Consider the following 13,240-nt stretch of genomic DNA (forward strand, 5'->3'; position numbering starts at 1 on the left):
GGCAGACTGCACACAAATATCTTGGGTACAGATAACTGTTGCTATAGCAGTTCTCATCGTGGGTCTATTCTGGGGGAGGGGACTCGAATTATGGATTAAATTGAAGCATATCACTTTTAATGTTTCTAGTTTGGTGGTTGAATATGCAAATATTTCAAGAAATAATAAACCCAACACTCCCCAGGACGGTGAAAAAGAGAAGACATTAAGCCTGAAGTGAATAACAAACAGCACTGTAGCAATGTTTGGGTAAGTCAGTTTGGACAGACCTCATATAGTACAATACAGTGTTTAGCAAAGGTCTGACAGCTCCCCCTACTGTCACATCTTTTCAACTACAACAAGCTGTTACACAGTGCATGCCATTATTTACACTACATTGCATCACTACTCAGACAATACAGTTCCCACAATAATATTTATAAAAACATAAGTTTTTATTTTTTTTATTTTATTCAACTATTAAAAATTCAACATTGCACATTCAACAATTTTACAACTGCAGCAATATGCACTTCCCTATACACAGAAAATTATACATTTGAATAAATAAAGTATTTCATAAACATATTTACATATAACAATTACTCATATTGCATTACTCTCTAAAATAATCAGGTACTCGTCAATGAGCACATTTCTGGGCCATAGCTCAACATTCAGAGACATAACAGAGTAGTGGAAAATGTCCATAACATCCTCTTTGTGTTACAAGTCATTACTCATACAGTATTAAGGTAGTACAGTGTGATGCAAGATGAACACATTTCTTATGAAAATAAAGATTTGAAGGAATCCGAATCACATTAGAAAGAGCACTTGGGTTTCCGCTGATTCCCCCACAGTATCATTTAATCATTTGTTCATTAGAATACAGACAAAGTTAACAAACTCCCTCCTCACAATGTTTAATAAACAAACATGGAACTGTGGACTATAAACCTGAAAATCATCTAAAACTGTGATGTATTATTAAAATCTAAGACAAATGACCTGTGAAACAGCAGCACAGACTGAGTCAAATGTGTAAAATTGCAACATCTTGACATTATACAGATGTTTTGCCATTATCACATACAAATTATTCAACACACTGATATAAGCCTACTGTATATCTCATTGCACCTTACCTCTTCTCAGTTTACAGCAAACTATTACAGTGTATTACATCTCAAAGCTTGGCTCCCCACACATCCTTTGTTGTTAACTATGCAAATTTTCAGGCATTTCATCAACTGAAAAACACCTGCATCCATCTGCATTTAAAAAGCACCCAAAGACAAGGCTTTCTGGCTGCATGTGAGGTTACCGCAGTTTATTTGCAGGTGCAGGCAGCAGACTAGTCTACAGTAGAACGGACTGTTGACGATGCATTGTGTCCCACCCCCTGGGCATTTCTGTCAGGGTGACCATGTCACAGGCCGTCCATCATGGCCAGTAGGTCGTCTCCTTTGCTGCTGGCGCTGGGAGATTGATCTCCAGACTCTGTGAACTCCCCCATGATTTTGGCTAGCTCAGCATTAGCTTGTTGGTCCTGAAAGACAGTGTTATCCAGTGCCAGAGTGATCAGACTTATACCTCATTACAGCAAATCCTGTTAGAATGGCAAAGCCTCGCATCTATGATAATTGACGGTATAATGAGATAAACAACATTTGGGTCAAATCATTGGGGTCGCTAATCAAGCGTAAAAGACGGGCTACTGGTAGTGAGAGGTTGGATGACAGACGTACGATCAGTTATTTTTTGTCATTAAAGCAATAGCAAGCAAGCAATATTTAGATTTTCATTACACAAATGATGGCCTCCAGCTCTTTCTTATTAACTGGGTATCACTCAAAGAGAGAGTTTGTGTGGACAGATAAATAAGCTTTACCTTTGTTGCTTGGATCTTTATGACTCCATATGAAAGCTCATCTGGTCTTGATATTAATGCCTCTCTGAGAGAAAGAAGAAGAGGAGAATGTTAGTTTTTAATAAAAATAAGTAAGAAATTTTATTTTCTTCACACAAGGTAAAAGGTACTCACTCTTCCTCCTCATCAGTAGCAAAGAGGTTGATCCGGAAGCCACTGTCTGCGTTTCCTGATTTCTGAACTTCTAACCCTCCCATTAACCTGGCCAACAGATTCAACTCCTCTTTGGCTAGAGGGTTGGGAGCAGCATTGACCTGTTGAGACAACACCTTGTTTACTGGAGTTACTTTTATTTGTATGCATGAAGTTCAAGAAATATTGTGTAGTAAAAAATAAAAAAGTCATTAATGTTTACAGTGCTAACAGCAAACCTGTTTCACCTTAGTGTGTTGAGCAGAGTTTTTAGAGGTTCCTGACATATGGGTTTCCACTGGGCGGCTCACACTGTACCTGAAAGTCAAGATAAAAAAGACAAAGAGAATGAACGCTTACAGTATGTCTGTGCAACACAGTCCCAAAGATGACCTGCACAAGTAGCAGAAATACTTTATTTATACTGTTTTTCTGCAATGTGTCAGTAGATGTTGGGTTACAATGTAAACTATCACATGAAATTATTTGACATATCACCACAGAGGTTCAAATGTCTAGGAATGGATGAGCTGCGAAGCGCGTCTGTGAGTGGGATAGAATTTCATTATATTTTGGATAGTTTATGCCTTTATTACACCCATAGTAGAGAGATGGCAGGAAACGAGGGAGACGGAGATACAGTAATGGACCCAAACTGGGGACACTGTAGTTCATGGTCAGCATTTTAACCCCTAAACCACGGGGCATCTTGACAGAGAATCTTTTAACTTGATGTCATAGCATAAATATCACTGAGTCATGGTCATGTACATATTTTGAAAGTCTTACATGTTTGTGCCTAGTTTGGTGACCCTGTCTCCAAAACTCTCAAAAGATCCTTCCCGTAGAGCAGCAGTATAGTTTCCTCCATTATTGAACTGCAGCCTGCTCACCTCCTCACCGGTACAGCTAAACATCCTGGAATTATCAGATACAAAAACACACAATATTATGGACATGTAAGCTCTGAATACCTTATTTATACACAGTAATTTCTTTTGAATTTCTGTTGCTCATGATAAAAGAAGTTCTTTGTTGTAGGGCTGTTCTGTAGGTTCTGTGGGTTTCATTTAATATTTAAACACCGTTGAAGCTCAGATGTTTTGCATGTGAGCTCTTGTTCCCTTGTTGTAGTAAATGTTGCACTGTGCACAAAGAGCCTTTAAGTAATTTAATCCAAGCTATAAGTACAACTCATCTAAACTTAGAATCCAAATGCTTGTTCTACAAAACCTCTATAATGCAATTAGCTGCAGGCAGGCTGACTTAACTTGAGATTACGGTTTCGGTTTAAGATCAGCAAATAGACTACAGTATATGAAAGGGAAAAAAGCAAACATTAAAGATCATTAGAGGGACCAAAGGTACATTTTACTATCCAAACCATTTGTTTAATCTTAGTCTCAGTTAAGTCCATCATTCTTCAGTGTGAAGATTATTTGGGTCTGAAGGATAACAGCTGTATGCTGTGGTACCTTATCAAGCCAGGGATTTGTGTTCCATGGGGCACTGGACCACTGGTGGGAAGTACAAAGCGGCCGTTGGAGTTCTGCACTTTGTCCTTGAGGAAAATAGACACCTGGCATAGAAGAAAAAAAGGGGAATATTCTCTAATTAAGGTTTTTCAAATACTTTCCATCAATCCAAATCTGTAAGAGTGCATAAAGTTCTCCAAATGAATGGACTTACCCTTATATGCATGTCTTGGAAGAAGATAAGAAGAGTTTGTCTAATCAGCTGGAATTCACCATTAGATAAAGGTGTGTACATCTAAAAAATATACATTACAAATTAGATTAAACCAGCATTGAATAATAAATGGGTAAATAATAAACACTGAAACTGAATTTTAATATAAAAACAGATTATTATTATTATTTATTGATGTATACATTTTATTTACTTTACAGCATTATCCCTTTTAGCCCAGTATAATCATATAATAACAAGCAAATGATAAAATAACTGCTTTTGACACTTAACCCAACCTATGCAGTCATAGCTCAATATATGTAATAATCTAATTGGTTTTGAATGTTCCCACGTATAACCACATACTGTATGACATGCATCATTGATCACTTGAGTGAAATCGGCTGTGCTGTATATTCACATGAACACTTGACTTCACAGTTTCTCCTTGTGTTTTAAATAAGTAACTGTCAAATAAAATGTTTCTACTGAACTCTGTTGGCTTTGTAGTCAGTATGTAGTTAGGCTGGATGGTTTTCTTTTGCTTATTTTCACCGGTCTGACATATTGACCCCTATACTATTTTCGGTCATATGATTGTGACACTCAACATTGACATGCGTGTCCTATTATTGGCTATTCAAGTTGCACTTCATTCTTCAATCTTGCCTGAGGAAAAGCAATGATTCACAATGTATCACCAGCGAAGTGAACGTGAAGCCAGATCATACTCCACAGCTGACTATACATGAGTAAACTCTAATAAAAACATCACTATTTTTACATCTTAAGTTGTTTCCCTCTCTTCTTAATATAGTTAGATACGTTTGAGATCCTTTTTGCATTCTGCATCTTTTTGCAGTTGACCTAGTTCACATTCAGCCAAAAAAACTCAAAAAAAAGATGCTATGTTGCATGATGTTGCAACAAGCTGCAGGAAACAACAACAAGCCACATGTAATGTTGCTTTTCACTACTATTCATAACAAATGTGAATGCAGTTAACTCACCTCTATGAGCTTTCGGTACGTGTCATCAATCTGGCTCAGAATGCAGGGAGAGTTTTTCACAAAGTCCTTGATTGCGTCCATGTGGTTGAAGGAGACCAGGAGGATATCCTTGGGCCGAGGGCAGAGAAGCACCTGGTACTTGAAAGCCATGGTCATCAAGTCGTAGAGCTGTGAAAAGGGACACACATGCATGCATGACTTCATCGCCTCATCCATCAAAATAAATTCATGCTTTTGTTGTATAATAAAAACAGCAGAGAGAGCCACATAAAAAAAAACATTAAACTAGATATTACTGTTGTAGTGAATGCTTGAATGCAACAAAATAACATGATATGCTTGTTACACACTTGTTATATGAATATTAAGTATTGATTGATGTGTAGATTTATCTAATGTAGATCCAAAGCATGCTTGACCTTAAAATACTAATCTAGTGTATGTCCAGAAAATGCTCTAAGACAAACTGACATAACTCTGCTGTTGATGAAAAATGTGATAAATACGTGGATAAAGTATGGGTATAGAAGTGAAAATTCAAAACTAGAAATATTGCCTCATGGTTGTATGCCTCTGTCAAGTTGCAGTTTACATCCATCATATTATATTTGTAGTGAAGACTTTCAGGGAAACTAATAAAAAGGTATTAAGTGTATTTTTTGGCGAAGTGGAAGTTATCACTATATTGACATGTTTGATTCCAGTGAATAATTTCCAGTGAGAAACACACCGTCATCACTTAGAGACTATTTTTACAGTACAGAGTACTGATAGAGAGCTTTGTCACATGGTGCAATGATAATCACCTGAAGCTCTATATCAGCAAAACCAATGAGCTTGTGGTGGACTAGCAGAGGAACAGGAGGCCCCCTGTCCTGGCTGTCATCCAGGAAGAGGAAGTGAAGAGGGTGGACTCATACAAGTACCTTGGGATAACAATATGCAAAGAAGCTACAAATGCTAAAACATCACCACAGTTTCAAGGTGGGCACCTAAGATTAGTGTCGCCAATTCAGTATCCGACCAAATGTAAAATATGGTCACAATCTCCCCTTCTATGCCTGAGTTATGGCGTTGAATAACGGCCAGAAAAGTGTTATTGCAGAACATTATGATGTCACATGGAAAATGACCTTTGACCTTTTGATATAAAATGTCACCACTTCATCATTTTATCCTATTAGACATTTGGGTTAAACTTTATCATAATTAGCATATGAATTCTTGAGTTATGGCCAAAAATGTGTTTTGGGAGATGTAATGAAATTCCCTCCAGGCTTTCCTGAGATATTGCATTCACGAGAATGGGACGGATGGACGGACAACTCGAAAACATAATGCCTCTGGCCACGGCGGTCAATGGCGCTGAGGCATAAAAAGAACAAAACAGCAAATGACATCTCATCATGTACATGTTACAGAACAGCATATAGCTGTCAACTACATCTGCATGCATGATCACTCTACCTTGTCCATGCTAGCTTGATTGAGTCTCATTATGGAGGCATGGGCCAGCCTGTCGAACACAGTCCGCAGGGCCTTCTTGGAGTAAAGCTCCTGTAGCTTGAAAAGCTCCTCCAGGAACTTTTTGTTGAACATGGTGGTGATGATGTCATTCATAACTAGTCAGGCAAACAGTACAACAGAGAAGTTAAATGAGGATATGCATGCGTACTTACTGTCAGCTGAATAGCAAGCAGATGAGCTTTCTATCTGCTGGGCAAAACCTGAAGCCTATCCCAAAGGCCCTAACAAAGCAGCAGCATGGAGAACCATCAGCCATGTATCCTACTTGGTAGCAGACCCGTAGCCAGGTAGAAAAATTTGGGGATATGAGCCCCTATCAGAATTTTTTTCATTTTCTCTCATCTTGATTTCTGTCAATTTCAACAGAAATTGACAGAAATGATCACAGACAGTCAAACCTTTGGGCTGACATCACCTTTTCCCAAACATTTTACAATCATTTCATGGCGCAGAGGCAATACAAATCAACTACTGTATCTTAACATTTTGAGTTGCAGGAGCTTTAGTGACGCTTACCCATAAGCGAGCCAAAGTTCAGGCAACAAAAGGAGCCGTGAGAAATGCAAGTTCTCAGAGCAGAAACAGAGAGACACTGTGGTCACCCCAGATGAGGTTCTTGCTCCATAAGGTAAGAGCAAATTCTATGTTCTGGCTACAGGCCTGCTTGGCACGTGGGAATGCTCTTTTATTTGAGGCTCAAATTTGGTTATATTCAGTGATCACGTTTTAAAAAATGTCTCCCTACATTGTTTAAGCGACTGTACAAATTAGGCTTTTATAACTAATGAAGTCTGTGGCCAGGAGCTAAGCACTCGAGAGACCCGGCCACTTACAGTGCATGATGCACCTGTGTGCAGAGCCAACCTCAGTACAGCATTTGAGAGCTGATCTGTGCATATGAGATCTTATCTGGACTCTGTTGTTTGTTTATCAAGTCCTCTAGTTTATCCAGCGCATTGGTTTGGTCTAGATAAAGCAGAGCAAAGAGCTACTATGCACCATTGATTATACTGTAGCTTCTGCAATAATACCTCTCTTTCTGTCATCCTCTGTCCAGCCAGCGATAATGGAGACTTTATGAATTAAAATGAGACAGACAAATGAAATGATGTTCTAACAACCAGCTTGTGTTAAAGGATGCATTCACATTTTTTCAAGTCTGTCTTAAAACAATAGTCAGGTGCTCAACTAAACACTGAAACATGTTTTTCTTGCCATAATCATTCCTCCTGTTCATACTGGCCATGATCCTGTCATAATGCACTTACAATGTAAGTGATGGGGGCCAAAATCCACAAGCCTCCTTCTGGGCAAAAATGTATTTAAAAGTTTATTTGAAACTGATATGAGGCTTCAGTTGTCCAAATAAAGTAGTGACAAAGTTCCTCTTTTTGTTATTATACTTCACCGCAGCTCAACAGGGAAACATTGTCCGAGGAAACACAAGGAGGGAATTTAATGCTAAAAAGACTGTAAATGTGGCAGATATCCATTTGATATGACTAACTCAGACTTCTGAATCCTCATATAAGCTCCAGATAAACTTTTGAATGCATTTTTGCACAAAATGACTGTGTGGACACACTGTGGATTTTCCATCACTTACATTGAAACTGCTTTTGAAGAGGATCTTTGAACAGTCACCGTGAACAGGAGGAATGATTACAGAGAGGAAACCTCTCTCAGTGTTCATATGGGAACCTGACTGTTGTTTTAAGACATACTTGAAAAACTGTGAACCTATCCTTTAATGGCATCTCAAAACCTTACATAATATCATTTCTTATGCTAAAATGATACATACATTATCGGATATAGACTATGTGGATTTGTAGCATCCAGTCTAAATTTGTGGAAGTCAGGCCACATATTATGGTATTTTGTAGACAATTATTAACTAATCTACGTGAATTATTATTTTAGCAAAATATGTGGAATAACAAAAGTGAACCAGCTGATTTTTCTTTATATTAGCTTCTCTGAATTAACGAAACTATCAGTCCAACAACCAGTAACCGACTGAACTGGATGTGTTTTTACTACAGTGTAACGTTTAACTACGTTTCACTGCAGGGTGACATTTGTGTTGTTAGCTTTAGCTGTTACCTTTCTCAGATTTGACAGGAGGGATATTCTGAGCTCGAAGCCGCTGGTCCAGGATGTACAGCATTTCTCCACCGAGATTGATGAAAAGCAGAGGCAGAGTCTTTGAAGACATGGTGGTATCTGGATGGTTTAAATCTCTCTGGAAAATATAGGCAGCTAGCGATTGTGGCTAGCCTTTAAACTAGCTCGAATGCTTGATGAAAGGGGTCTGTCTAGTTGCCAAAGCCTCTTCTGGTTGCCAGGCCACGAAGTGAACAGCCAATCAGAGCCCCGTGCGTCAGTGGGTCTTGTGTCGTATAGCCCCGCCCCGTGAAACGGCGGAGGGAGCGCGCGTTGAGAAAAAAGCTCGCCCCCGAGCTCTATGCTTCCCCCCCAACTTTACTGGCCAAATATTGAAATACACCACAAACATGAAGAATACACGAATACAGGAAAACCATCACACAAACAAACAGTAGAACAAAACCACAAAGGACAGAGAGACCATAAACCATAAAGGCACAGGAAAAGAATCAAAACGAAACAAAACAAAACCTATTTTTAATCTGTTAAATGTTATATTTGAGAAGTGAAAGTCAATTTCATGCATGACTAGTTATACGTTAACAATGAGGATAAAACCTGTGTTTGTGGCAGTGTTTTGATGTGTTTGTTGGGCCAACAAACTATTGTTTTTTTCATAATTAAATCGTTTTCTAAAATTTTTCTTGGGTGCTTTGCAAGAAGATGTTTTAATTTTCTTCCAGCGTGAATCTGGCTTTAATTTCGGAGGCTATATTTGTGCATCCTCTAAATGTAAATTAAATCCTGAGTACTTACAAAGGAGAAAAACTTGGATTTCCAGGTAAACAATTACATTTTGTTGGGTAAACGTTTTTTTCATAGATGCAAATATTTAAAGTTTAAACAAAGTCTTAAGTTGATTTGATCCTGTTGTGGGGAAACAGGTCACCTGTTCACATTGTCAATTTGATAGAGGTGTGAACCTCCTTTCTCATTGAACACAGGGGGTCAGTATCTGACAGTCCTCGTTGTTGTTGGATGTTGTTGAAAGTGGTTTGAAGACAAAAATGAAACCTAAAAACTTCTGGGGAGATTTTCAATCTACAGTTTCTTCCCCGGCCTTCTCAGTAAAGTGGAGTGAAAGTGTACTTGTCAGAATAGAGATCCATCAGATATAGTTTCACATAAACAACTGAACTCAAGTGGACAAAAGAGCTCTCTTGTGGCCAAATCATGCAATTGCATTTCTAAAACTACAACATACTACAGTAAAGTGAAAAAAAAAAGAAAAAAGAAAGAAATATGACCAGTGCAATGAGGCATTGTGCCTCTTGGAAATGATCACATATTTAATCTATAAAATCACAGTTATGTGAATAAGCATAATTGCTCCAAACCATAAAGAACAAGTCAGTATTCATAGTGGTCCACAATATTCAAAAGGAAAACATCCTCTCACAAACCACCCATGAACATTTTAGAGAATAATTTAATGATAAAATAAAAAATATTTGGCTGTATAGTTGGATGATATTTGAACCACTATCAAAACATTGCAAAAAAAAGGAAAACCTCAGGATTGTTACCTCATTTCAACATATAAATAGACAGGCATGAAACTTGCCTTTCACTTCTAAAGTATTATATAACAGATAAAAATTGCTGCTAGAGTTCATTTTGAGCCTTATTACTCTCCATAGAACCTCAGTGGTACGAGCACGAGTAAAAGCACAACACCTCATTTTCACAGGGGCGGGGCTATGAGAGTCTCCAGGAAGGGAAGGGGTCAGATGGATGTGAAACTTTCAATATGACCACAGTGTGAATCATATAAAACTGACTTTGTGCACCCACCAAAGTGCAAATGCAATTGAATAATAAATGACTTGAATATTACAACAGATAAAAAGTAAAAATACAAACTCAATTAATTTGTTCATTGCATTTCATCATGTCACAAAAGACACTTGCAAAATTATTAGTTTAGAGCAGTGGCTCCCAACCTAGGGGTCATCAGATACTTTTATTACACAAAATAATGTGTATTTTAATGATTTTGCTTGTGTTCTTGTGAAATACTCAATACGTTCGTCTCTTCAAGCCTCTAATACTTAACACTAAGCAATCCAAGAAGGAAAATCAGTCATTGATTGAACTGCTCACAATTTATGTCCACACTAAGACCATAACCTGTGATAAAGGGTCTCAAGTACACATTATTTTTTAGAGGCGACAAGTCAAGAAGGTTGAGAGCCACTGGTTTAGAGGTTAGCACTGCAATATAGCTGCAAAAATAATCTACATTTTCTGTCAGAGCTCCATGTTGTTCATTACTAAATTGTTATAAAACCAACATTAAAAAGTAAATGAAAAAAAAAACGTATTTTTTATTGATAATATTGTACGAAATGGTCCATGCTTAAATGAAATAGATGTTTTTGTGAGTGATTTTGAGTGAACAAATCAATTCATTTAAAATTAATTTTATTCACACAGGTATACATACAATACAAGGCTACAGAAAAGATTACATTTAATACATTCTGAATTGCATAAGTTTCTCTGTCTTTGTTGTTAGCTAAGTTTCCTAAAAGCAATAAACAAATTATTTGATCAAGAAAAAAGGAAGAATGGAAGGGGTAATCACTATATGAAAAAGACACATAGTGGGTCAGAATCCTTTAGGGCTGTTATGATGAAACTTCTCCATTCCTGATGCGGATTTCTCGTGCCATTCTGCACACCTCACAAAGTCCGCAGAAAAATGTCATCAAGGCGTCGTTGCATACTGTCCCCTGTGGTGAAATTATTGCGACAAAATCACAACACAGAACATGCTAACCTTCTCTGAAGAAATGTGCTACAGCTCAGGCTTCTCAATTACAAGGAAAACCCAAGCTTCCCTGTGTTTATGAAATCTCTGTATTTCAAAAGATACTGAAAACAAGTCAGACTTCCTCTATCTGACCTCCCGAGATGTGAGAGAAATATAACATACCTGAATACCATAGGTCAGTCTCATGTGAGTCCTCATTGCTGTTATGCCTCCTGGCACACAACCCAAGCAGCAGTTTTCTCCGTACTTATTTGCTGTATAGCAGCTCAATGCCATTGGACAGAGGCAACCAACAGCACCTGCACAAAAGAAGAGTATTTCATTATGATTGTTTGAAGGAGAAAAAAAGTTCAGTGGTGCTTGAGTGTGTCTTCATTGGACAAAAAAAAAAAAAAACAGTCAGAATAAACATCTTGAATTGTACTCACAGACTAAGAAGTCGCTGCAGCAGGAGCACAGGCCAGTGCTCCACTGCCCTGTTTGGACATTTGTCCCATAGCCACCTGCACCTGGTTGATGGGTCACCACTGGGTTTGACATTTCGATCACTGGTTCTGCTTGTTTAGCTTTAGCTGCCTAGTTAGGAACACATTCAACTGTTAGTGCGGTGATAGAACGAGAGAGCAGTTTTTTGCAGGTGAAAAAGCTCTAGGATAAATGACTTAAATTGATCTTTCCATATGCCTGTTTTCATATTTTGCTGGGTGGTTGCTTGTATACGATTCTACTCATTTGCACAGTGGCTAAGGTCAAATTTTAACTTTTTATGGAATCATTCAGAAATATAAAGAAAGATATTTTAGTGCTCTCCAATGTAAGATAGGAACAGAATCCATACGTTATTCATACTCTTAAACTCAATCAGCATTCATGCAAAGTAATCATAGCAAGAAACATTTCATGGACTTGTTCTTTAACACTGAACAAGACGCTGGTTTGAGGGCTTTGACAGCTTTCAAGATGTACTCGCTGGTTAATTTATAATAGTTTCTCATGGTTATTAAATAAGAAATATACAAATATTTTCAGAAAATCCTTCTCAACACAGTGTATGTTAACTCAGTTCGTCCATTAATGTTGCTCAAAAATACTCTTGCTTGAAAGACTTGAAAATGTCTAAGTATTTTAAGAATGTCATGTCACTTTGGAATTACCCCTGCAAGATTTTTTTTCTGTAGCCTTAAGACAGTGCTAGATCATAGTACTGTCGCAGTGTATAAAAGTTATTAACAATTAATTCTTAAGTTCATTTTGTGCAAGAGGAAAAAAAAGAGATGTCACTTACGAGAAGAGTCGTGTCAGTCTGCGCTCCTCCTGATCAAACCGACAAACTCTGCACACCACACAGGAAGCTCTGACGAGTATGAGCTGTGAAATGCTGGTTTGCCAATAAACTGTTGTTTCCGAGGATGACAAGATCTCTGTGGTGATTCACTGCTACTTTGCTTTGAGGCCAATAGTGGATATAGTGTCAAACAGCTACAGATCACAGAAGCACATGGCCTCTATTTAAAAGGTTTTTCCTCTCACATTTAATCAGCACAGTTCAGAGAACTTATGCATTTGTCACAATCTTACACCACGCCCTCAAATAACACCCTCAAATGCATCATGTTGCAGCTTGAGGTTTTAATCAACTTTCATACTTTGTCACAAGTGCAGTTTGTTTCTTGAGGTTTGAACCAGCAGAAAACTAAAATAGGCTACATTAAAAGGTTCATTTGGATGTTCTTGTCATATGTACATAGAGCTGCATTTGTCAGTATTTAAAACATAGATGTGAAATAACATGAATTGATTTATGGAAATGTACAGAATGATGGAGCATACAAAAGTATGGTGCAGTACAAAAGTAGTGATGGTCATATCTCTGTAATACACTGTTTTCCAATCTAGCACATTTGATGTTTATGCATGTGGTTAATTTCATGGTTGTGGTGATTTGGTGTTTCATGAAATTACAGGAAGATCCTTCTGTTATTTGGACTAAATGCAATGTCAGTTTTACAGCCTTTCAGC

General features: G+C 37.8%; 2 protein-coding genes across 2 annotated transcripts; both read right to left on the bottom strand.

Moving 5' to 3' along the window:
- Positions 1-1,059: 1,059 nt before the first annotated feature.
- oscp1b (organic solute carrier partner 1b) lies at positions 1,060-8,636 on the bottom strand. Its single transcript, XM_042422634.1, has 10 exons — positions 8,383-8,636; positions 6,217-6,371; positions 4,750-4,917; positions 3,737-3,817; positions 3,523-3,626; positions 2,837-2,965; positions 2,296-2,365; positions 2,030-2,169; positions 1,877-1,940; positions 1,060-1,534 (listed from the first exon to the last, which is right to left on the bottom strand). The coding sequence occupies exons 1-10, from the start codon at positions 8,492-8,494 to the stop codon at positions 1,415-1,417; spliced, it is 1,143 nt and encodes a 380-aa protein (XP_042278568.1). The 5' UTR covers positions 8,495-8,636; the 3' UTR covers positions 1,060-1,414.
- A 2,216-nt stretch (positions 8,637-10,852) lies between these two features.
- LOC121906397 (cornifelin homolog) lies at positions 10,853-12,721 on the bottom strand. The gene is made up of 4 exons (XM_042425258.1): positions 12,507-12,721; positions 11,650-11,797; positions 11,384-11,520; positions 10,853-11,180 (listed from the first exon to the last, which is right to left on the bottom strand). Exons 2-4 carry the CDS (start codon positions 11,759-11,761, stop codon positions 11,076-11,078), a joined length of 354 nt encoding a protein of 117 aa, XP_042281192.1. The 5' UTR covers positions 11,762-11,797; positions 12,507-12,721; the 3' UTR covers positions 10,853-11,075.
- Positions 12,722-13,240: the final 519 nt, after the last annotated feature.

The sequence above is a fragment of the Thunnus maccoyii genome, chromosome 10 (assembly GCF_910596095.1).
Source record: "Thunnus maccoyii chromosome 10, fThuMac1.1, whole genome shotgun sequence".
In the NCBI taxonomy this organism is placed as follows: Eukaryota; Metazoa; Chordata; class Actinopteri; order Scombriformes; family Scombridae; genus Thunnus; species Thunnus maccoyii.

What these genes read in the sequence shown, in the direction of transcription:
- LOC121906397 (XM_042425258.1), bottom strand. Translation starts at nt 11,761, where the DNA reads ATGTCAAACCCAGTGGTGACCCATCAACCAGGTGCAGGTGGCTATGGG. An exon ending in CTGCAGCGACTTCTTAGTCT is followed by an intron (nt 11,521 to 11,649) that starts GTGAGTACAATT and finishes TCTTTTGTGCAG; the next exon opens with GTGCTGTTGGTTGCCTCTGT. An exon ending in GACTGACCTATGGTATTCAG is followed by an intron (nt 11,181 to 11,383) that starts GTATGTTATATT and finishes ATTTCACCACAG; the next exon opens with GGGACAGTATGCAACGACGC.
- oscp1b (XM_042422634.1), bottom strand. Translation starts at nt 8,494, where the DNA reads ATGTCTTCAAAGACTCTGCCTCTGCTTTTCATCAATCTCGGTGGAGAA. An exon ending in ATCAAGCTAGCATGGACAAG is followed by an intron (nt 4,918 to 6,216) that starts GTAGAGTGATCA and finishes CCCTTTTCACAG; the next exon opens with CTCTACGACTTGATGACCAT. An exon ending in ACCAAACTAGGCACAAACAT is followed by an intron (nt 2,366 to 2,836) that starts GTAAGACTTTCA and finishes CTTGACTTTCAG; the next exon opens with GTACAGTGTGAGCCGCCCAG.